Here is a 25078-nt window from a genome sequence, read left to right as displayed (position 1 = left end):
CCAATTTACCACATTATCATCCAGATCAATGATATAGATGACAAACAACAATGGACCCAACACCGATCCCTGCGGCACACCACTAGTCACAGGCCTCCACTCAGAGAAGCAATCCTCCACAACCACTCTCTGGCTTCTTCCATTGAGCCAGTGTCTAATCCAATTTACTACCTCCCCATGTATACCTAGCGACTGAACCTTCCTAACTAACCTCCCATGAGGGATCTTGTCAAAGGCCTTGCTGAAATCCAGGTAGACAACATCCACCGCCTTCCCTTCACCCACTTTCCTGGTAACCTCCTCGAAAAACTCTAACATGACCTACCACGCACAAAGCCATGTTGACTTTCCCTAATAAGTCCCTGTCTATCCAAATATTTGTAGATCCTATCCCTTATCACACCTTCCAATAACTTGCCCACCACCGACGTCAAACTTACTGGCCGATAATTTCCCGGATTTCTTTTGGAACCTTTTTTAAACAACGGAACAACATGAGCCACCCTCCAATCATCTGGCACCTCCCCCTTGAATACTGACATTTTAAATATGTCTGCCAGGGCCCCTGCAAGTTCAACACTAGCTTCCCTCAAGGTCCGTGGGAATACCCTGTCCGGTCCTGGGGATTTATCCACTCTGATTTGCCTCAAGACAGCGAGCACCTCCTCCCCTGTAATCTGTAAACGTTCCATGACCTCCCTACCTGTTTGCCCTATTTCCGTAGACTCCATGTCCGTTTCCTCAGTAAATACGGATGCAAAAAAAACATTTAGTATCTCCCCCATCTCTTTTGGTTCCATACACAGTCTACCACTCTGGTCTTCAAGAGGACCAATTTTATCCCTCACTATCCTTTTGCTCCTAACATACCTATAGAAGCTCTTTGGATTTTCCTTCACTCTGTCTGCCAAAGCAACCTCATGTCTTCTTTTAGCCCTCCTGATTTCCCTCTTAAGTAGCTTCTTGCACTTTTTATACTCCTCGAGTATCTGATCTGTTCCTTGCTGCCTGTACATTTCATACAACTCTCTCTTCCTCTTAATCAGTGTTACAATCTCCCTCGAGAACCAAGGTTCCTTCTTCCGATTTACTTTGCCTTTAATCCTGACAGGAACATACAAACTCTGCACTCTCAAAATTTCTCCTTTGAAGGCCTCCCACTTTCCATTTACATCCTTACCAGAGAACAGCCTGTGCCAATCCACACTTCCCAGATCCCTTCTCATTTCATCAAATTTGGCCTTTTTTCAGTTCAGAACTTCAACCCGAGGACCAGATCTATCCTTATCCATGATCAGGTTGAAACTAATGGCATTATGATCACTGGACCCAAAGTGTTCCCTCACACTCACATCCATCACCTGCCCTAACTCATTTCCCAATAGGAGATCCAATATCGCATCCTCTCTAGTTGGCACCTCTATATACTGATGTAGAAAATTCTCCTGAACACATTTTACAAACTCTACCCCATCTAAACCTTTAACAGTATGCGAGTCCCAATCTATATGTGGAAAATTAAAATCCCCTACTATCACAACTTTGTGTTTCTTGCAGTTGTCAGCTATCTCTCCGCTGATTTGCTCCTCCAATTCTCGCTGACTATTGGGTGGTCTATAATACAACCCCATTAATGTGGTCATACCTTTCTTGTTTCTCAGCTCCACCCATAGGGCCTCTGTAGACAAGCTCCCTAATCTATCCTGCCTGAGTACCGCTGTAACATTTTCCCTGACCAACAATGCCACCCCCCCAACTTTTAAGCCTCTGCTTCTATCCCGCCTGAAACATTGGAACCCTGGAACATTGAGCTGCCAGTCCTGCCCCTCCTGTAGATTCAGAGGTTGATGTAAAAGATCCCTTGGTACAACTCTGATGAGAGGCCATGCATGACATTTATTCCTCAACCAGCATCACTACAAATAGATTATCTGGTCATTATCACCTTGCTGTCTGTGTGGGGTTGTTCTGTGCAAACTGGCTGCTTCTTTTCCGATGTTAGAAGTTGACCAAAAGTATTCCAGTGACATTCAAGTGTTCAAGGTGCTTTAGGCTATCCTGAGGTACTGACAGGCACTATAGAAAAGCATTATTTTATTGAATGAGGGAAAGAAAAAGTTAACACACTCAAACAGGAACAGAAAGAGGTTATCTAACAGGGAACAAATTTGGCATTTGGATCAAGTAGATATTTGAACCACGTGCAAAATCTGCAGGCTAGTTAGAAACATATATCCGTAGCCCTGTTTAACTGAAGTAAATGGATGTGCATGATCTACCCTGTGCCTCTCAAAAGGAAATGCCAAAAATGTTAGGAGCAATTCTTTAAAAAAAAATTATAATTTATTAAATAATTGAAGACATCCTGTGTTATTCTGGGGACATATATTTTCCTGTGCAGAATGTGTGGCGTCACTGTACGGTCATATAGAGGAAGCTTTTCATGTTTTTCTGAAATTATGTCAATTATCAACATTAATTCATCAAAGGTCAGTCTCCAGTGATGCGTTTGAAGTTGGATCTGAAGTCGTTAAGAGAAATTTGTTGATCTGAGAGTGTAACAAACGTTTTCTCAGACTCTGCATAAGTGCACGGTAATGTTCAAACTGTCCTTTGCTAACTGGAGCCTGCTTAATAAAGAAATCTCGCGAGCATAACAGCGATAATGGGGGTTTTCTTTCATCTCAAGTATTTTTGTTTTTAAAAAGTGTGTAAAGAAGAGATTGGCTTGAGTTTTTGTGGGGGAAAGGTTAAATGCACACATACACACACACAATCCTCCACACTCTCTGATGTAGAGACGTGTGCAGTGAAAGGTTCCCTTAGCCATCCTGGATCTTTCTCATGCACGTTTCAGTGGCCAGCTGAATAGCAGCTCTGTAACGGTGAGTCGGTGAGGTTACGGTAGTCGATGAGGTGGTAGAGGTTAATCGGGTTGGAGAGGGCTAGTCTAGTCAGGTCGGGGGAGAGTCGAGGGGTGCGGGCTAGTCTGATTGGGTCAGGAACTAATCAACATGTCGAGGGGAGGGGTGGGGGTGTCCGGTGGTATGGCCAGGTGGATAGTCAGATAGGTCAGGAAGGGGGTTCATGGGCATAGTTGGGTGGTGAGGTCTAGTCAAGTTGGATTGGAAAGTAGTCAGGTGGTGAGGCCAGGTGGTGTCAGGGAAGATAGTTGGGTGGTGGAGGCTAGTCAAGTCGTAGGGGTGGGGTGGTGTCAGGGGAGAGCCAGAGGGTCAGGGGTAAAGGGTGTGTCGGGGAGGGGTCAGTGTGAGTGATTTGTGTACGGAGGAGTGGGTCAGTTTTATAGTTACCCAGGAGTTAGACTTGGATTTTCCTGCCTAACATTTCCTGGTTAACGGTCGGAACTGACTGCAGTCTCTAACCCTAACTCAGATTTTTTTCAGATGGTCCCAGGGAGGAGAATTGCTCATTGGAAGTTCAAATTCCCACTGATTTAGTTTGTTGGGACCTCCAAGGGGGTCCCACAGTGCATCTTCCAGGATACGTCAGGTCTCTAACGATGCGTGAACCAACAGATCTGTGCCAATACTCCAGGCTTTCCCCTCTGCCGATCGGTACCCTCTGTCCATTGGTCTGTGCTCTGAACCACGCTGCTATGTGAAGGCATTGTATAAATGCAAGCTGTCATGCTTTACTAACAGGAACAGGAGGCCATTCAACCCCTCAAAACAGTTTTGCCTTCATTTAATTACATCATGGCTGATCTGTGCCATAACTCTATCTACCCGCCTCACTTCAAGATCCATTGCTATACTTATAAACAAAAACCAATCACTCAAACTCAGTATGAAAGTCTCAGACTGTCCCATCACAGGCTTGAGAGCAGGTTGCACCACTGCTGGTCTGGGCGCAGACTGTCCAGTCACCAGTCTGGGTGCAAACTGCCCAGTCACCAGTCTGGGGGCAGACTGCCCAGTCACCAGTCTGGGACAGACTGCCCAGTCACCAGTCTGGGGGCAGACTGCCCAGTCACCAGTCTGGGGGCAGACTGCCCAGTCGCCAGTCTGGGGGCAGACTGCCCAGTCGCCAGTCTGGGGGCAGACTGCCCAGTCGCCAGTCTGGGGGCAGACTGCCCAGTCGCCAGTCTGGGGGCAGACTGCCCAGTCGCCAGTCTGGGGGCAGACTGCCCAGTCGCCAGTCTGGGGGCAGACTGCCCAGTCACCAGTCTGGGACAGACTGCCCAGTCACCAGTCTGGGGGCAGACTGCCCAGTCACCAGTCTGGGGGCAGACTGCCCAGTCGCCAGTCTGGGGGCAGACTGCCCAGTCGCCAGTCTGGGGGCAGACTGCCCAGTCGCCAGTCTGGGGGCAGGTTGCCCAGTCGCCAGTCTGGGGGCAGGTTGCCCAGTCGCCAGTCTGGGGGCAGGTTGCCCAGTCGCCAGTCTGGGTGCAGACTGTCCAGTAGCCAGTCTGGAGGTAGGTTGCTCAGTCTGGGTGCAGACTGTCCAGTCTGGGTGCAGACTGTCCAGTCACCAGTCTGGGGGCAGACTGTCCAGTCACCAGTCTGGGGGCAGACTGCCCAGTCGCCAGTCTGGGGGCAGACTGCCCAGTCGCCAGTCTGGGGGCAGACTGTCCAGTAGCCAATCTGGGGGCAGGATGCCCAGTCTGGGTGCAGACTGCTCAGTAGCCAGTCTGGAAGTATGTTGCTCAGTCTGGGTGCAGACTGTCCAGTCCCAGTCTGGGTGCAGACTGTCCAGTCTGGGTGCAGACTGTCCAGTCTGGGTGCAGACTGTCCAGTCTGGGTGCAGACTGTCCAGTCTGGGTGCAGACTGTCCAGTCTGGGTGCAGACTGTCCAGTCTGGGTGCAGACTGTCCAGTCTGGGTGCAGACTGTCCAGTCTGGGTGCAGACTGTCCAGTCTGGGTGCAGACTGTCCAGTCCCAGTCTGGGTGCAGACTGTCCAGTGTGGGTGCAGACTGTCCAGTCGCAGTCTGGGTGCAGACTGTCCAGTCGCAGTCTGGGTGCAGACTGTCCAGTCGCAGTCTGGGTGCAGACTGTCCAGTCGCAGTCTGGGTGCAGACTGTCCAGTCGCAGTCTGGGTGCAGACTGTCCAGTCTGGGTGCAGACTGTCCAGTCTGGGTGCAGACTGTCCAGTCCCAGTCTGGGTGCAGACTGTCCAGTCCCAGTCTGGGTGCAGACTGTCCAGTCTGGGTGCAGACTGTCCAGTCTGGGTGCAGACTGTCCAGTCCCAGTCTGGGTGCAGACTGTCCAGTCTGGGTGCAGACTGTCCAGTCTAGGTGCAGACTGTCCAGTCTGGGTGCAGACTGTCCAGTCTGGGTGCAGACTGTCCAGTCGCAGTCTGGGTGCAGACTGTCCAGTGTGGGTGCAGACTGTCCAGTCGCAGTCTGGGTGCAGACTGTCCAGTCGCAGTCTGGGTGCAGACTGTCTAGTCCCAGTCTGGGTGCAGACTGTCCAGTCGCAGTCTGGGTGCAGACTGTACAGTCGCAGTCTGGGTGCAGACTGTCCAGTCTGGGGGCAGACTGTCCAGTCTGGGGGCAGACTGTCCAGTCTGGGGGCAGACTGTCCAGTCTGGGGGCAGACTGTCCAGTCGCAGTCTGGATGCAGACTGCCCAATCGCAGTCTGGATGCAGGTTGACTGATCAGTTAGTTTGTTCATGAATAATGCAAAGCTAAGGAGAAACTAGTTGGTGAAGAATCATAAAATGTGTGGAGACTTTTTATTTTGATGAATTCTCCAGATACAGGCATCACTGGTATTTATGTCGATCTGTAATGTTTTCCATGAGAGTGGTTTAAAGAGTTGGAGAAAGGTTCAACTGACGTATTTCTCAAAAATGATGAATCAATAAAAGCTGCTGAAGGTCAGTTCAGATTCAAATGAACAAGAAGGGCAATTGGTGCCTTTTATAACAAAATTATTTTCTCTAACTTCCAAGCAATCGCCTTCAGCTGCACGACTGGGGCTGATTAAAAACACACAGCACGCTGACCTCGCAGCAAGCCCATCTGCACTACATTTTAGGTGAAGTTTTCTACATATTGACAACATCTAGTTCAAGACATTATAAAGAACTTTCAAATGCTGTGCAAATTAGGGACCCACTTCAAGTAACCAATGGGGAAATAGTGTGGGCGGGGAGAAGGGGGGTGTGTTAAGTTTCCTAGGCTGGTACCACCTTAACAACTAAAATAGCTTGAAGAATGGAAAGAAGGAAGCCATCAAACAGAAACCAACTTTCCATGTCCCTCAATTCCTTCTCTGTACAGCCTTGCATCAAATACCACATAAACAGACCATTTGGCCCGAGTTGTTCACTTTTGGGGACACAATGGCAAAGCAGTAATCACAGAATCCCTACAGTGCAGAAGGCGGCCATTTGGCCCATCCTGCACCGACACAATCCCACCCAGGCTCTATCCCCGCTTAGTTACCCTGCTAATCCCTCTAACCTATCACACCCTGGGACACTAAGGGTTAATTTAGCATGGCCAATCAACCTAACCCGCACATCATTGGACTGTGGGAGGAAACCGGAGCACCCGGAGGAAACCCACGCAAACATGGGGAGAATGTGCAGACTCCACACAGACAGTGACTCGAAGCCGGAATTGAACACGGGTCCTGTGAGGCAGCAGTGCTAACCACTGTGCCAACAGGCTGCCCCAATGCCAACGTGCCGCCCCTGGACTGGACTGCTAATCCAGAGGCCCAGGTCTGGGGACAAGGGTTCGAATCCCTGCATGGCATTCAGTGGAATTTGAGTGTAATTAATTACTACTTCAATTGATTAGTTAAAAAAATCTGGAATTGAAAGCTAGTCTGGTGCCCATGAAACTATCATTAATTGTTGCAAAAAGCCTTTAGAGAAGGAAATCTGCCATCCTTACCCAGTCTGGGTATCTGACGTGACTCCAGAGCCACACAGTGTAGACGTCACTCAACTGCTCTCTGAAATGGCTGCTCAGTTCAAGGACAATCACAGATGGCAACAAACGTTTGCATTGCCAGTGATGTCAAGATCCCTTAAAAGAATAAAAGCAATGCCGCGGTTCATGTCTCACATGAGCCTCTTCCCACTCAATGTACTCAATTTCAGTCTTTCTATTCCCGGATAAATGCAAATCTTGCTGTCTGAGGTCGGATCCGCTGTCAGCCAGAGAAGCATGTGTGGGAGGGAGGATGGAAGAGAGAGTTCAAGTAGAGTCACCATCTTCAGTAAATTGCACGAGGGAATTGCAATTTATAACTAAATTAATGCTAAAAAGCAAAATTATAAATGTGCACACCTCAATATAATAACTTACATTTTACAAAGATTTTTAATGTGTGCCTTTTTACGAAGCAAAGGGATTGGAAATGAGTATATTTCTGTACAACGATACCTATTCTAACAAGCAAGGGAGAAATCCATTTCAACACATATATAATTAAATACATTTTAAAAATAAGTGAGGGAAAACAGGAACCAATAATCTAACCTCACAGACAAGACATCCCTCTCTAAATAAATAAATCCACCTTTAGCAAGGCTCTACTACACATGTCAGTACTATGCATCATTGACTCAATTCCCAAACATAACCCTTAACCATTCCTAGCAACTCACGATGGGGAGGGGGAAGAGGAGAATTAAAAATACAATAAAATGTAAGGGAGGATCGGGTTTCTTAAATTTGAACCTTTCAAGGTTATCTGATTAACTGGTAATAAACTCCAAAGTGTACAGAGCCACAGAATCGCAGGCAGCCATGCATTAAGAGAATTTACACTGGAGAAAAGGCAGCTCAGGGAGACAGTGTCAAACTCTTCAAGGATCGAAGAGGCACTGAATACTTGCTCGGGGTAACAACAAAACCCTGTAACCCAGGATGGAGATGGGCTCAGGGAGGAGGAAGTGAGCAGACAATTTACTTTCATCTACTTTTCACAGACGGAGTGAGAAATGTGTGGAACAAACTGCCCAGCAGTGTAAGCAAAAAGCATGAGAGGGAAAGCAGGATTTCTCATTGTAAGAAACAGCTGAGAGTTATAGGAATTAAAGGTGATATGGATTTTTTTAACCTCCGTTCCCATGCCCTTGTTCCATCCCTCTCCCTGGCACTGGACTGTATGCAATCACGGTATACCTGTTGATCTTCAGCTGAGGTTTCAAGCCGACATCCATTCCATCACAAAGGCCCCCTATTTCTAAGTCTGCCTCAGTCCAGCTTATGCTGAAATCTTCAGCCATTCAGTCACCTTCAGATTTAACTATTTTTCATGGTCTCCTGGACGGACTCCTTCCTCTACCCAACATTTTACTGTCAAAATCCTTACCATCCATTCGACCATCATCGCTGTATTTGCTGACTTACTTTAGCTCCCGGTCACCCAACCTCCCAATTGTGTTCAAATGGGATGTACCCCAGGTTACTGTGGGAGGCGAGGTAGGAGATTGCAGAGCCTCTGGCGATGATCTTTGCGTCGTCGATGGAGACGGGAGAGGTGCCGGAGGATTGGAGGATTGCGGATGTGGTTCCTATTTTCAAGAAGGGGAATAGGGATAGCCCAGGAAATTACCGACTGGTGAGTCTAACCTCAGTGGTTGGTAAGCCGATGGAGAAGATCCTGAGGGACAAGATTTATGAGGATTTAGAGAGGTTTAGTATGCTCAAGAATACTCAGCATGGCTTTGTCAAAGGCAGATTGTGCCTTACGAGCCTGGTGGAGTTCTTCGAAAATGTGACCAAACACATTGACGAAGGGAAAGCGGTAGATGTGGTTTATATGGATTTTAGCAAGGCGTTCGATAAGGTCCCCCATGCAAGGCTTCTCGAAAAAGTGAGAGGGCATGGGATCCAAGAGGCTGCTGCCCTGTGGATCCAGAACTGGCTTGCCCAAAGGAGGCAGAGAGTGTGTATAGATGGGTCTTTTTCTAATTGGAGGTCGGTCACCAGTGGTATGCCCCAGGGATCTGTTCTGGGACCCTTGCTGTTTGTCATTTTCATAAATGACCTGGATGAGGAAGTGGAGGGATGGGTTGGTAAGTTTGCTGACGACACGAAGGTTGGTGGGGTTGTGGATAGTCTGGAGGGATGTCAGAAGTTACAGAGGGACATAGATAGGATGCAAGACTGGGCGAGAAGTGGCAGATGGACTTCAACCCAGATAAATGCGTCGTGGTCCATTTTGGCAGGTCGAATGGGATGAAGGAGTACAATATAAAGGGAAAGACTCTTAGTACGGTAGAGGATCAGAAGGACCTTGGGGTCCAGGTCCATAGGACTTTAAAATCGGCCCCACAGTTGGAGGAGGTGGTTAAGAAGGCGTATGGTGTGCTGGCCTTTATCAATCGAGGGATTGAGTTTAGGAGTCCGGGGATAATGATGCAGCTATATAAGACCCTCGTCAGACCCCACTTGGAGTACTGTGCTTGGTTCTGGTCGCCTCATTACAGGAAGGATGTGGAAAAGATTGAAAGGGTGCAGAGGAGATTTATAAGGATGTTGCCTGGATTGAGTGGCATGCCTTATGAGGATAGGCTGAGGGAGCTCAGTCTTTTCTCCTTGGAGAGACGTAGGATGAGAGGAGACGTAATAGAGGTATATAAGATGTTGAGAGGCATAGATCGGGTGGACTCTCAGAGGCTTTTTCCCAGGGTGGAAATGGCTGCTACGAGAGGACACAGGTTTAAGGTGCTGGGGGGTAGGTACAGGGGAAATGTTAGGGGGAAGTTTTTCACACAGAGGGTGGTGGGCGAGTGGAATCGGCTGCCGTCAGTGGTGGTGGAGGCAAACTCAATAGGGTCTTTTAAGAGACTCCTGGATGAGTACATGGGACTTAATAGGATGGAGGGTTATAGGTAAGCCTAAAAGGTAGGGATATGTTCGGCACAACTTGTGGGGCCGAAGGGCCTGTTTGGTGCTGTAGTTTTCTATGTTTCTATTCCTTTGTGACTTCATCCCTCACATTCTCCGTAACCTCATCTAGCTCTACAACCCTCTGCGATTTCACGTTCCAGCTCTACAACCCTCCGCCACTCCACGTGCTGTCAACTCTGGCCTCGAATGCATTCTTAAATCTCTTTGTTCTATCAATGGCAGCCATGACTTCAAGACCCAAACACTGGAATTCTACCATTACACTTTACCACCATTCTCTCTTCACTTTCAAAACCCACCTTGTTGACCAAGGATTTAGTTCTATTATTTCCCCTCTTTGGCAATTCTTCTTCGATTTCCCCCTCCCTACCTTTGAATGTTTTTTCTATGTTCACGACAGTGTCTAAATGCAAACTGTTCTTGCTGTTTGGATGCTCTGATTTTATACAAGCCGGCAACATACCTATCAGGTTGAGACTGCAGCAAAGAGAAGCTGCGGGGGTTGAGGGCGCCGATGGAGATTATGATTGTGAAAGGGTTTAATAGGGTAGACGCAGAGAAACTATTTCCACTTATATGGGGAGAACAAACTCAGAGGCTGTAAATATAAATTGTCAGCATTCTCCAGCTGGGTGAGATGGTGGAAATGCAACAAATCTATTAATAAAATATAAGCTAGATAAGATAAAGCAAGGTAATCGCCAATCAATTAAATAGGGAATTCAGGAGAAATGTCTTTATCAGCGACTGGTTCACACTACAAGGAGTAGTTGAGGCAAACAGCATCGGTGCCTTCAAGAAGTCAGAGGAGCTCACAAGGTAGAAAAGAATAGAGGGGTACACTGATAGAGTGAGGTGAGGAAGGGTGGGAGGAGGCTTATGTGGAGTAGTTGTGCCAAATGGGCCTTCCCTGCATTGTACATTGCAAGAAATGTGCAATTTATTTCCTGAATGAATGCAGTTAAATTCTCGCCAACCACCACTGCTCCTTAAATAGTAACTGATGTGAATCTGAAGTTTAGATGACAGCAGCTGGAAGGTGTTACCTGGAGGCTGGGCGATGGGAGTTACACAGAGGTAAGCACTGATGGATGGGTGAAGGAGTATGTCCATGTTGTGGTCAGGAAGACAGTGGCAGTTCACCCAAACATTTCATGTTAGCTTCTCTGTACTTGGCCTCCTATGCTGTTCTAGACATCAACATAAGCTCCGGGGACACCACCTCAACTCTTGATTAGGCATTGTACAGACTCAACACCAAGTTTAACTATTTCACATCATAAGCACTACACCTATTTTTTCCACAGTAGTTGCTGGCAATGATTCTAACTTTGTCATTTTTTTGCTCCGATGGATCCACCCTTTTTCTTTTATTGTCCCACCAGCCACATTTTCTCAGCAACATTATCTCTTTTGTCAATTAATTTCTCCTGCCTTCCATCTGATCACAGACCATTCCTTTTATTCTTTCCCTCTTTATCCACTGCCTTACTTTCTCGAAGCATGTTACCTCTCTAACTTATTCTGGTGACGTGTTATTGACCTGGATATTAAACTCTGTTTCTCTCTCCACAGATGCTGAGTGTTTCCCGCTTTATTTACTTTTATTTCTAGCTATCCATTGTTTCCCTCGGGAATAGCTCCAAGAAGCTGTTGTCTGAACAGTCAGGTTCTAACTATCTCGGCTCTCACCTGATGCATAGCCTTCTGGGCAAAGTCATAGAATCCCTACAGTGCAGAAGGAGGCCATTCGGCCCATCGAGTCTGCGCCAACCACAATCCCACCCAGGCCCTATCCCTGAAACCCCACATATATACCCTGCTAATCCCTCTACATCCTGCAATTTAGCATGGCCAATTCACCTAACCCGCACATCTTTGGAGTGTGGGAGGAAACCGGAGCACCCAGAGAAACAGGGAGAATGTGCAGACTCCACACAGACAGTGACCAGAGGCTGGAATCGAACCCGGGTCCCGGGCGCTGTGAGGCAGCAGTGCCTCTGTGACACCATGCCGCAAAGTGTAGGAGACTGACCCATCCGGAGACGCTGAGTTCAAATTCAATGAATTAATTAATACATTTGGAATAAAATGCTGATATGAGCATATGAATCAGAAACAGGCCATTCAGCCCCTCGATCCTTTGCTACCATTTAATAGGATCACGGCTGATCTGATTGTGGCCTCAACTTCACTTTCCACCAACCCCCGATAACTTTTGACTTCCATGTGACTGAAAAATCTCTCTAACTCTTTCTCAAAAACACTCAATGGCCCTGACTCCACCGCTCTCTGGGGAAGAGAGTTCCAAAGACTCACCACCCTCAGAGAAAAATTTCTTCTCATTTCTGTCCTAAATGTGATTATCTCATTAATAACGATCATGGAACTACCAGGCGAAATATCCTAACTGGTCCACTAATGACTGCTCTGGCAGGAAATCTTCCATTCTTACCCAGTTCGGCTTGCATTTGACTCCGGACCTACAGCAATGTCGTTGACTCTTAACTGCCCTCTGAAAGCATTTAGCAAGACACTCTGTTGTATCAAACAGTACAGAGAAAAGCACAAAGCATATTCACCGTGCCTTTTGAGGCCTCTGGGTATTGCAAAGCCAATCAAGTTGAAATTTAGGAAATATGGCAACTAATTCATGTGCAGCATGGTCTCAAACACAGCAATGTCATAATGACCAGATACTGGCAGTGGTATTAATGACAGTGAGGCTGACAGTGTTTGCCAGCATTACTCTTCAAATGCTAATTTATAATAACTGCTGATGTATAATAACTGCTGTGTAGTCTCAGTGGAAAACTGGATATTTGCTGAATGCCACATTTTTTCATTATAAGAAATTCTACATTGTTTTAAAAAGTTTGTTTGGCATGTGACCGTAACCCTATGTCTGTGTCCTGGTTATTTATTTTGCCGCATGTAAAAATGTAAAGTTGACAGTGAAGGGATTCAGTTGCTTTGACTTCCAGGTTTGCGTTCCGTGAGAATACTTTAACGTGATTGGTTGCTTGCCCTGGTTAATGACATCACAGGTGCTGGACACCTGGAGTTGCCCTTCTCTGGGCGCCAAAAACAAATAGCTGTTGGAAAGGGCAAGTACGCACCACACAGATCAGTTTGTGGGCAATTTTCATTGAGATCAGTGGTAAGCAAAATGTACCTTCTAATAATTCACATGCATATATGGCAACTTAAATGGATTGACTTGTGTGTGGCCTCCCCAGGAGTTTTCAGATTACGGAACGGCCAGGCAGCTTAGAGAGAACATTTGTGGTGAACTTCACTGCTTTCCCGCTGACTGCAAAACCAAGCCCAGTCTTTTTCTATAATGATGTTGGTTGAGTGATGAATATTGAACAGGATGCCAGGGAAACTCCTCTGCTCTTCCTTAAATAGTGATCTTTTCCCTACATTATAACAATGCCTACATTTCAGAAGTACTTCACTGGCTGTAAAGCAATTTGGGACATGCTGAGGTTATGAGGGATCCTGCATGAAATGCAAATGATACAAACAGTTCTGATAAAAGATCACAGACACGAAACATTCACTCTGTTTCTCTCTCTGAAGATAATGCCAGATCTGCTGAGGTTTCCAGCATTTTCTATTTCTATTTCAATTTTCCAACATTTGCATTATTTTGCTTTTTGATATGAATTTAAGTCCTTTCCTTTGAGTTTAAGTACTTTACCCCATTCCAGACCATAAGACATAGGAGCAGAAGGAAGCCATTCGGCCCTTCAAGTCTGCTCCGTCATTCAATGAGATCATGACTGATCTGATAATCCTCAACTCTACTTTCCCGCCTTATTCCCATAACCCTCGATTCCCTAACTGATTAAAAATCTGTCTATCTCAGCCTGAACATAACCACCCAGCCTCTACAGCCCTCTGCGGTAAAAAATTCCACAGATTCACTTCCCTCTGAGAGAAGAAATTCCTCTCATTTTTGTCTTAAGTGGGCGATCCCCTTACGCTGAGATGGTGTCCTCTGGTCCTAGACGCCCCGACAAGAGGAAACAACCTCTCAGCATCTGCCCTTTCAAGCCCCCTGAGAGTCCGATATGGCTCAATAAGGCTGTCTCCCATTCTTCTAAACTCCAATGAGTACAGGCCCTACTTACTCAACCTCTCTTCATAAGGAAATCCCTCTATACCCGGAATCAACCCAGTGAACCTTCTCTAGGATTGCCTCCAATGCCAGTATATCTTTCCTTAGATAAAGGAACCAAAACTGTTCACATTCTTTTGGTCTTCTACAGTTCTCGCTACTTCTGAAGGTGTGGATTCTGGGGTTGGGGTTTGTTCTGGAGGTACCAGGCATTCTCCAGTAACTCAAACAAGTGGTCACTCATTGTCTGCAAGCGCAGACAGTAAATGCCAGCCTGGCCTCTGGCACTTTGAGGAGAGTTACTTTACAAAAAAGTTTATTCAACAAGTTTCAGAAGTGACTTCTTAGTTTTATGTGTCTCTGTAAAGCAGAAAATGAAAACTAAGATAGAACAATTAATGAGTTGCAGTTTCGTGAAGTCACTGTACAAGCTGGACAATAGACTTCTGCTTTCTTTCTCTTCTCACCATGGTATTAGGGTATTATCAACATCAGGTACAGCACAGGCAGATTCAAAGCTACGTTTCCTCGACTTTGCATCAGCAATCTGCTCAGAGCTAGCTTCAGCAATACAGTAATTTTCTGTCTCCCACCCTCAAATCCTTACGTCTATCTGACTGAGGTCAATTAGTGCTGAACTAGGGGCAACTTTGTGCTCTAGGACCCTTGCCCATTAGGAACAGGCTGAGTCTGATCAAACTAATTTCAAACCCTCCAGCCAGCAGCAACAAGAGATCATAAGTTCATAAGATACAGGAGCAGAATTAGGCCATTCGGTCCATCGAGTCCGCTCCGCCATTCGATCATGGCTGATATGCTCCTCATCTCCATTTTCCTGCCTTCTCCCATAACCCTTCAACCCATTACCAATTAAAAATCTGTCTAACTCCTCCTTAAATTTACTCACTGTCCCAGCATCCACTGCACTTTGGGGCAGCGAATTCCACAGATTCACAACCCTTTGGGAGAAGTAGTTTCTCCTCAGCGCTGTTTTAAATTTGCTATCCCTTATCCGAAGATTATGACCTCTCATCCTAGACTATCCCACAAGAGGAAGCATCCGCTCCACGTCTACTTTATCCATACATTTCATCATCTTATATACCTCAATTCGATCTCCTCTCTTTCTTCTAAATTCCAGAGAGTAAAGGCCTAAACTCATCCTCATTCCATTGGTCTGGGTTAGATTTGAAATCGGGTTCCAGAAGTATGAATAAGGCCTGCATCTCACACACCCAATTCCTCCCCCAAAGCCATTTAATCCTTGACTGTGCGAGACTGCTGATGGTTTAACCCATTTGCTAATAGCAATGGGTCTTTGTCCTCTCCTGACCTCGCTGACCTCCTCCAGCCCTGGAAACAACCGAGATCTCTGCTGCCCTCCAATTCTGGCCTCTTGAGTATCTTTGATTTCCTTCGCCCCGATATTAGAGGCCATGTCTTCAGTTGCCAAGGCCCAAAAGCTCTGGAATTCCCTCCCTAAATATGTCATCTCTCTCACTTCCTTTAAGGCGCCCTTAAATCCAACTCATCTGTTCTAATATATCCTGCTCTGCTTTGATGTCAATATTAGACTGATAAAGCTCCCGGGACACTTTGGGATACATTACTACACTAAAGACACAATGTAAATATAAACTGTTGCTGTCATATCAGATTCATTATATCAATTTCCATCACATTTTGAGTCTGTTTCTAGCTTTTTCTTTATAAAATGGATACTGAAGGCCAGAAATAAGGGTTTAATTTCAAAAGAAGGGAAATCTGTTGGCATCGATATATTAGGTTACGTGGAAAATATGTGTGGGGACGAAAAGGGAAAACAACAAGGAAAATCTTCTTAATTACAGTCAATGCCTGTCGTTCAAGGGGTTCTGTTCCCACAGAATCTCGTGAAGGGTGAAGTCGTGAACGGTGAACTTGTGCGTGTGCAGAGGCACTGCATGTGCACTGCGCACCTTCTATGAGGGAAAGGTGAGATTTTAACAGCCTGACAGTTTAATATGAGTCTAAATTGTAGATGAGCAAAGTTTTGGAACTGCAACCTGTGAAGAGGTGGACATACACATTCACGCGGGTAAACGCATTTGCAACAGAGGGGATCACAAGTGACGGGAGTTGACTGTAGTTTGACATTAAATTTGTATTTGAAGTGGTTATTTTAGCAGCTTCGGGCTAATACAACAGTTAATCTATTGGAGATATCTAAGTAGATTCAGTAATGCAGTATGTGGTTAAAATTGGGGCGGCAAGATGGCACAGTGGTTAGCACAGCTGCCTCACAGTGCCAGGGACCTGGGTTCGATTCCTGACTTGAGTCACTGTCTGTATGGAGTTTGCACGTTCTCCCCATGTCTGCGTGGGTTTCCTCCGGGTGCTCCGGTTTCCTCCCACAGTCTGAAAGACGTGCTAGTTAGGTGCTAGTTAGGTTTGACCTGAACAGGCACCGGACTGTGGCGACTAGGGGAATTTCAAAGGAACTCCATTGCAATGTTAATATAAGCCTGCTTGTGACTAATAAATAAACTTTAAAAATATTTCTAAAAATATTTTTCCCTGGACCCATCAGCACTCAGAGGGTTAAGACGCTTTGGGTTTTTTTGGGGGCCAGAGACACATTAATCAGTTATTTATTGTAAAATGTGGGTCTGAAATGGTTTTAATTAGGAATACTTCCAGGAAACTAACATCCGGTGCCATTTAACCACAAGGTTTTTACAACGACAGAAAAGTCTTTGAAGAGGAAGTTCAGTTGTGCATTTTGAATATACCCTGAATAAAAAGGTATGTGGCGTAGGGGGTAACATGCATGGTGACACAGAGAAAAGAAAAAAAGGAAAGAAAAATGCCCCTTCCCCACAAACCACGGCAGAGGCGCCACTAGCTCCACACGGGGATTTGAACTGTACTTGACACTTACACTCACTGTCATGATTTAACTGCCGTAAACATTTGCCAGTAAGCATAAAGAGCATTTCTACAGCGCCTTTCACAACCTCGCGGTATTTCAAAATGCTTTACTATCAAATTAAATACTTTCAAAGTGTAGTCACCAATGTAATGTAGGAAACATGGCAGCCAATTTGCGCACAACAAGCTCCCACAGACAACCATGAGATAAATGATTCTCAGCAGTTAGCACTGCTGCCTCACAGCGCCAGAGACCCGGGTTCGATTCCCGGCTTGGGTCACTGTCTGTGCGGAGTCTGCACGTTCTCCCCGTGTCTGCGTGAGTTTCCTCCGGGTGCTCCAGTTTCCTCCCACAGTCCAAACGATGTGCTGGTTAGGGTGCATTGGCCATGCTAAATTCTCCCTCAGTGTACCCGAACAGACACCGCAGTGTGGCGATTAGGGAATTTTCACAGTAACTTCATTGCTAGTGTGTTAATGTAAGCCTACTTGTGACTAAAAAGGAATATAAATATTGCTCAGGACATTGGAATGATTTCCCCCTGTTCCTCGGAATAGAAACGAGAGAAATCGATAAGATGTTTGTCACCCAAGGGCATTGAGGAATGTAGAACCATAGCAAATAGATGGAGTTAAGGTACAGATCAACCACAACCTAACTGATTGTCAGAACAACTTGGAGGAGCTGAATGGCCTGCTCCTGTTCTTATGTTGCATTTTTCCTGACATCTTTCCAACACCAGGAACACCAGGAACAGTAGCACAGTTATTAGTTGAGAGTTTCCAGAAACCATCCCATCCTGACCAGGTTCCTAGTTTACCAGGCACTTTGTAAGATTCCAGAAAGTAGCATCAGGCAAGAGTAGCCACCACAGAATTGCATATCTCAAAATAAATTTGTAACCCATTACAAGGGATCTGTCTGGTGCAGGATTTTTGTCTACACTTCACTAGTACTTCACTGCTAAATTGATCCAAGTGTTGGGGGATTAGCAGAGTAAATGTGTGGGGTTGCGGGAGTGGGGCCTGGGTGGGATTATGGTCGGTGCACTCAGTGGGCCGAATGGCTGTAGGGATTCTATTCTATGATTATATAAATGCAAGTTCTTTCTTTACCTTATATTAAACCATTAGTTTAGCCTGACGCTGCTAAGATAACTCAGCATCTTGCAACAGGCAGAAATATTCATTTCTGTAACCGTCTATTCATCTGGACTAAAAAATCTTTATAAATTAGAATCATAGAAACTCAACAGTGCAGAAACAGGCTATCTGGCCCATTGGGTCTGCACCGACCACAATCCCACCCAGGCCCTACCCCCATATCCCTACATATTTCCCTGCTAATCTCTCTAACCTACGCATCTCAGGACACTAAGGGGCAATTTGTTTTTAGCATGGCCAATCAACCTAACCCGCACATCTTTGGACTGTGGGAGGAAACCGGAGCACCCGGAGGAAACCCACGCAGACACGGGGAGAATGTGCAAACTCCACACAGACAGTGACCCAAGCCGGGAATCGAACCCAGGTCCCTGGAGCTGTGAAGCAGCAGTGCTAACCACTGTGCTACCGTGCTGCCCAAAAGAACTTGCCTTCTTTTTACTTAGAAGAAGAGGACCATTTATTTCTATTGAATTTTGTCCTTTCTTTCATCAATATCAGTGACATCTATCCTCAGACCTACGATCAGTTAGTAGCACTCAGTTCTAACTTGCCATCACTTCCCAGCTCTGAGTTGTCACACTGTCTGCCCGACATTAAGTTGTTGATGCAAAAAAGTCTCCTTCAACCAAGCATCATGGAGTGTGTTTGACCCTTGTCATACATTCCCCATTCCTTCACCGCTGACTTTCATGACCATACCTTCAACAGCACATCCTAAACCTATAACCTCCATCACCTAGGAGGGGTGCTTGGAACCCAACTGAAAACTCCCCTCCAAATCACTCACCATCTTGACTTGGGAATATATCACCGTTCCTTCACTGTTGTTGAGTCAACAGGAATTTCCTTTCTAACAGCACTGTGGGTGTACCTACACTACCTGGACAGCAGCAGCTCAAGAAGGTGGCTCACCACCACCCTGTCAAGGGCAACTAGAGATGGGCAATATCTGTAGCCCTTGCTAGTGACATCCATATCCCGTGAATGAATAAAGTTTAAAAAGGTTGAATTTGACCAGGCAAAGTCTTACATGACACAGGAACAGAAAATGCTGGAAAATCTCAGCAGGTCTGACAGCATCTGTGGAGAGAGAATAGAGCCAGTGTTTTGAGTCTGGATGACCCTTGACGAAATGTTGGCTCTATTCTCTCTCCCAGATGTTGTCAAACCTGCTGAGATTTTGCAGCATTTTCTGTTTTTGCTTCAGATTCCAGCACCTGCAGTATTTTTGCTAAAATCTGAAGTGTCCTGTTTAACTGAGAGGTGAGTTTCAAATGCCCAAATTTTATCCATCACCAAGGTCCTTGGGCCTCTGCTAGCTCCCATCTCTCTCAACTGCCTAGGTGGATTTCCTCTGGTGAGATAGAGTGCAGGGAAACCTTGGGCAGTCATCATCAGGAGCCTCCCCATCCCAGGACAGGGCATGCTTCCTCTTGTAGTGCTCCATGGGCTGAGTTCATCGCTGTGCTACTGCTACTCTAGTGTGGATCAGGCTCATTGCCTCAGGCTGACTCAGAGGAACCCAGTATCTCGGACACATGTTCCTCAAGCCAATTCGCCTCTCCATTGCCCTTTTCTCCTTTAAGACATCATCACCACCACCCCGTTTAAAAAACAATCTCGTTGACCCAAGCCCTTCCTCATTTCCTCTTTGGCCTAGTATCTATTGATTTTAATTAAGCTACCGTGAAGTGCCACGGAGTGATTTTCTCGATTAAAAGTGCTGTACGTAAATACAAGCTGTTGTTCTCAGATGTTTGCACTGGGGAAATGAAACACTTTCTACTTTGAGCACACAGCCCTCGCTGGCCAGTTACAGGGTGGTTAAACGCAGCATAAAACTTCCTTAACTATAAACCAACACTGCACCTCAGCCCACTGTCCCCTCTTCCAGCAGTCGGTATTTTTCAAATACTGTGCCAACTATCCTGCAGACTGAGCAAGTTCGGCAAATTAGCAGCCGTTCTGCACAGATTGAGTAGAGAAGGTTAAGGGGCAAACTAATTGGAGTATTTCAGATGATTAATTGATTTGATAGTGTGGATGGAGAGAAACTATTTCCTTGGATGATTGGGGGGGGCCAGGGGGAACTGGTGGGGGTGCTTGGGAAGGGGTGGGGAGTCCAGAATTAATGATAAAATTAAAGTTAAGTCATTCAGGGGTGTTCTTCACAAAAAAGGGTAGATATTTATAACATAAACACAAAATACTGCAGATGCTGGAATCTGAAACAAAAATAGAAAATGCTGGAAAATGTCAGCAGGTCTGACAAGCATCTGTGGGGAGAGAATAGAGCCAACGTTTTGAGTCTAGATGACCCTTTATCAGAGCCTTCGTAGATATTTATTTAGTGTGTGCATAGTCACAGAGGCAATCGGTAGCCTCATCGGGGCTACAGGCAGCGGAACCTCCTTAACAATGGGAGTCATTGTTTGGACTGTGCCACAGTTGCAGCCTGGGTGGTCTTGGTGACCCCACTGATGACAATGGATCAGCGTTCTTGTCGCGCCATCTATTATACCAGGCCCACACTGGGGAAGCCAATAATCCAACTAGCAAACCGAATCCAACAAGTCTGCACTCAAAGAATCCCAGTATCAGGGAATTAAAAGCCCCCAGCAATTTGAAATCCTGTGGCTCCCATACCATGGACCGTAAGCCAGCACACTGGTGCAAAGTTATGAGCCCACCCACTTCAGTTCGAGCTCCCATTCTTCTCTGAAATCCTGCCTCATGTCATCTGATTGCCTCTATTAAAAAGTGAGTAGCACTTGCATCAGATAATCGTTAATCTTTGGCATTTTCTTTCACTTAAAGCAGTGAAGGCTGGGTCATTGAACACATTTTTTATATGGAAGTGTTGAACATATAGAATCTTTTGATTGACAAGGGGTTATGGGTTATGAGCGGTAGGCAGGAAAGTGGAGTTAAGGCCACAGTCAGGTCAGCTGTCACCTTGCTGAATACAGCAAGAAGTTTAACAACACCAGGTTAAAGTCCAACAGGTTTATTTGGTAGCAAAAGCCACACAAGCTTTCGGAGCTCTTAGCCCCTTCTTCAGGAGAGTGGGAATTCTGTTCACAAACAGAGCTTATAAAGACACAGACTCAATTTACATGAATAATGGTTGGAATGCGAATACTTACAACTAATCAAGTCTTTAAGAAACGAAACAATGTGAGTGGAGAGAGCATCAAGACAGGCTAAAAAGATGTGTATTGTCTCCAGACAAGACAGCCAGTGAAACTCTGCAGGTCCACGCAACTGTGGGAGTTACAAATAGTGTGACATGAACCCAATATCCCGGTTGAGGCCGTCCTCGTGTGTGCGGAACTTGGCTATCAGTTTCTGCTCAGCGACTCTGCGCTGTCGTGTGTCGCGAAGGCCGCCTTGGAGAACGCTTACCCGAATATCAGAGGCCGAATGCCCGTGACCGCTGAAGTGCTCCCCAACAGGAAGAGAACAGTCTTGCCTGGTGATTGTCGAGCGGTGTTCATTCATCCGTTGTCGCAGCGTCTGCATAGTTTCCCCAATGTACCATGCCTCGGGACATCCTTTCTTGCAGCGTATCAGGTAGACAACGTTGGCTGAATTGCAAGAGTATGTACCGTGTACCTGGTGGATGGTGTTCTCACGTGAGATGATGGCATCTGTGTCGATGATCCGGCACGTCTTGCAGAGGTTGCTGTGGCAGGGTTGTGTGGTGTCATGGTCACTGTTCTCTTAGCGCTAAGAGCTCCGAAAGCTTGTGTGGCTTTTGCTACCAAATAAACCTGTTGGACTTTAACCTGGTGTTGTTAAACTTCTTACTGTGTTTACCCCAGTCCAACGCCGGCATCTCCACATCACCTTGCTGAATGGCAGAGCAGGCTCGAGAGGTCAAATGGACCACCCCTGTTCCTATTTCTTGTGATCTGCTGGTAGTTAACAGTTAACCAGCTGTAAGTGGATACCTAACTAGGTGTTAATTGTTGTGGCTGATGACTGACCAGTTATAACTGGAACATTAGTAATTTTGTTTTACGCAGAGGAAATTGTCCATTTATTCAAACAAAATCCAAGAGTCTCTTTGAACTACAGCAAAACAGAACTCATGACTGGAACCACAGCAGTCTCCCGATAAAATCTGGACTATTTCTTCAGTAAAAATGCAGAAAGCAGAGGACAGCTCCTTCCTATAAATGTGTATAAATCAATCCCAATTTACAACTTCAGTCTCCAGGTGTGACTGATGGGAGAAATTATCCAATCATTACCATAAACAGGCAAATCAAAGCAAAATACTGCGGATGATGGAAATAAAAACAGAAAATGCTGGATAAACTCAGCCGGTCTGGCAGCGTCTGTAGAGAGAGAAACACAGTTAATGTTTCGAGTTCATATGATCTTTCCACAGAAGGTGAGTTCTATAGAACTGCCATATGGATTCGAAACATTAACTCTTAATTGTGTGAGATCCTGCTGTGCTGTTCATTTTGTGCTCTACTTGTACAATTTGTAAAGACACGGCGAGTTGGTGCATAGCTGATCTAAACCCGTAGTTCTCACGTGGTGGGGCAGCAAGGTAGAATAGTGGTTAGCACAGTCCCATCCCAAGGACCTGGGTTCGATTCCCGGCTGGGTCACTGTCTGTGTGGAGTTTGTACGTTCTCCCTGTGTCGGCGTGGGTTTCCTCCGGGTGCTCCGGTTTCCTCCCACAGTCCAAAGACATGCTGGTTCGGTGCATTGGCCCAAACAGGCGCCGGAGTGTGGCGACTTGGGGAATTTCACAGTAACTTCATTGCAGTGTTAATGTAAGCCTTACTTGTGATGAATAAATAAACTTTACTTTAATGATCTCATTTTTGTGAGGTGCAACCAAGTGGATAATGTGGAGATAACACAGGAAACAAAATTTGAAAAGGAAACCATATTTAAAAAGGAAACCAGTCACAGGTTAGGGTGCTTTAGGCTTCTTCCTTGGGCACCCCTATCTGCGAGGTGAGTTTATATGTTAACAAAACCATGATGAAACCTGCAAGGAAAGATGTTGTAACTGTCTATAAACCAGGGCTCATGCATATATAATTAAGTACACAACATGTAATATAATTCCATTGCCATTCGCTATACATTATGTGCAACAGAGCTATGTGAAAAAAGACAAAGGAAAGAGACTCATTAGATACTCCCATCAAGAAGGCAGTACAGGGACAGGGGCCAAATGGCCTCTTTCTGTGCTGTAACATTCTCGTAAATGTTGAAGCAATTGCTTTGTAAAGTGAGCACTCACCTGGAATTCTGATTTTAAATTTTCCACTCTGCCCAAAGCCTCCTTCGATCACTCCTGCTTCTCCTGTCGAGAGTTGAACCTTCATCCCAACAAACAGCTGCATGTTAGTCTCCTTCTTGAACAGGGAGCGACCAATGACATTATAATCATCGGAGACCTGAAGACGAAAAAAACAAACAGCCTCAGCAGAAAGTTAACTTGTGTTTTCTTCCTTAAGGAGTTAGATCTTGTTGAGGGGGTGGTGTGGGCCATAGTCCCACAACTCCCAATGGCCTTAACCACTTCACCTATTTGGCCCAGGAGTAACTCCATATCTTGCCTCATGTTAACAAGGCCATAAGAAAAGCAAACCAAGCACTGTGCGTTATTCTGGGGGGCAGAATTTAAAAGTAGAGAAGCTACCCTAAGCTTGGTTAGATCACATCTGGACTACTGCATACAATAGTGGTTGCCCTATTAAAAAACTATTGTAGATGCTTTGGAGAGGGTGCAAAATGCATCCCACAATTATGAAGCTATACCCATCAGGAAAGGACAAAGAGGCTGGGTCACTTATCTCCTGAAAAGAAGCTTTGGGGTGAGCTAAAAAAAGTGTTTAAAACTATGAAAGGTTTTGGTGAAGAGCAAAAGTAGACACCTTCAATAAAAGATAATCACCGAGAAATCAAATGGGGGGATTCAGAAAAAGATGTCTTTACCCAGAGAGTGGTGAGAATGTGGACATCATGGTGATAGACTGTGGTTGGATACAGATGGATGTAAGGGAAAGCTAGATAAACGCAACTGGGAGAAAGGAATAGCAGTTATGTTTATAGAGTTAGAGGAGGAAGGGTGGAAGGAGATTTGAACGCAGCATAAACACCAGCAGGTTGGGTCAGACGGCCTGTTTCTGTGGCATATATTCTATGTAATTCCATGTATCGAGTACAGAAGGTACTCGATTATAAATACATGCTAAACTAATGATCTAAGCCTGTTCCTAACTAACCTCTATCCTCTACTATTTTCCAGCAGGAGTAACTGGACTGAAATGTGACTAAGAGCAGGAATCTTGCATGATCTTCTTCCATTTCTTGCTGATGTTTTGCACAGTAAGTACCATTCATTGGTTCATTTCTTGGACAATGCCTTGACCAAATAGTCCAACTGCCTGGTTTAAATTTTCAAATAACACTTGACAGTTAACTGTCAGTCACCATCAACTGGTGCATCTATGTAGCAGTGCCTCTACCAATCTTCTCATCTAGTATAAAGTTGTTGTTTCCCCTGACATTATAATTCTTGCGAATGTCCTGCTCGGTGCAAGACAGAAAGCTCTGATAAAATGTCTTTCATCAGCAAATATAAGTTGCTGCTGCTATTGTACAATGTAATACAATTAAGCTAAATATCAATGCTGAACAACTGAAGGTGAATGAATGCATCATTGAGAGGAAAATTCTTAACTCAAGAGCATAAACTTAAAAACAATCAATTTACAAATCTGAAATGGTTGGGATCATTGCCTTCCAAGAGTTAAAGTTAACATTCTCAAATCACTAGAAATCCATTCACCTCCATTGTCTTAAATAAGGGCTGAGCTCTGACTCTAGTTAACTCGATGACCAATTTGTATAGAGGTTAAAATAGGACATCCAGGGATTGTCCACCTTGCCCAAGCTCTTGGCTGTGCAGTGGATGTTAGGCAACAGGGGGCAAGTGAATATCAGCAGCTATTTCACCCACCATAAGCAGCACCACCAGCTGGACACACAGGGCGCAAT

General features: G+C 45.6%; 1 protein-coding gene across 1 annotated transcript in view; it reads right to left on the bottom strand.

Annotated features, from left to right (window-relative positions):
- The window catches only part of eefsec (eukaryotic elongation factor, selenocysteine-tRNA-specific), a 362154-nt gene that overhangs the window by 101435 nt on the left and 235641 nt on the right, over positions 1-25078 (bottom strand). Inside the window, exon 6 of the mRNA XM_078209988.1 lies at positions 23316-23472. Coding sequence (XP_078066114.1) covers positions 23316-23472 — 157 coding nt within the window. The remainder of the gene's footprint in view (positions 1-23315; positions 23473-25078) is intronic.

The sequence above is a fragment of the Mustelus asterias genome, chromosome 3 (genome assembly GCF_964213995.1).
Source record: "Mustelus asterias chromosome 3, sMusAst1.hap1.1, whole genome shotgun sequence".
Classification (NCBI taxonomy): Eukaryota; Metazoa; Chordata; class Chondrichthyes; order Carcharhiniformes; family Triakidae; genus Mustelus; species Mustelus asterias.
The sequence above is the reverse complement of the archived record's forward strand: the minus strand, read 5'-3'. Positions and strand labels throughout refer to the sequence as shown.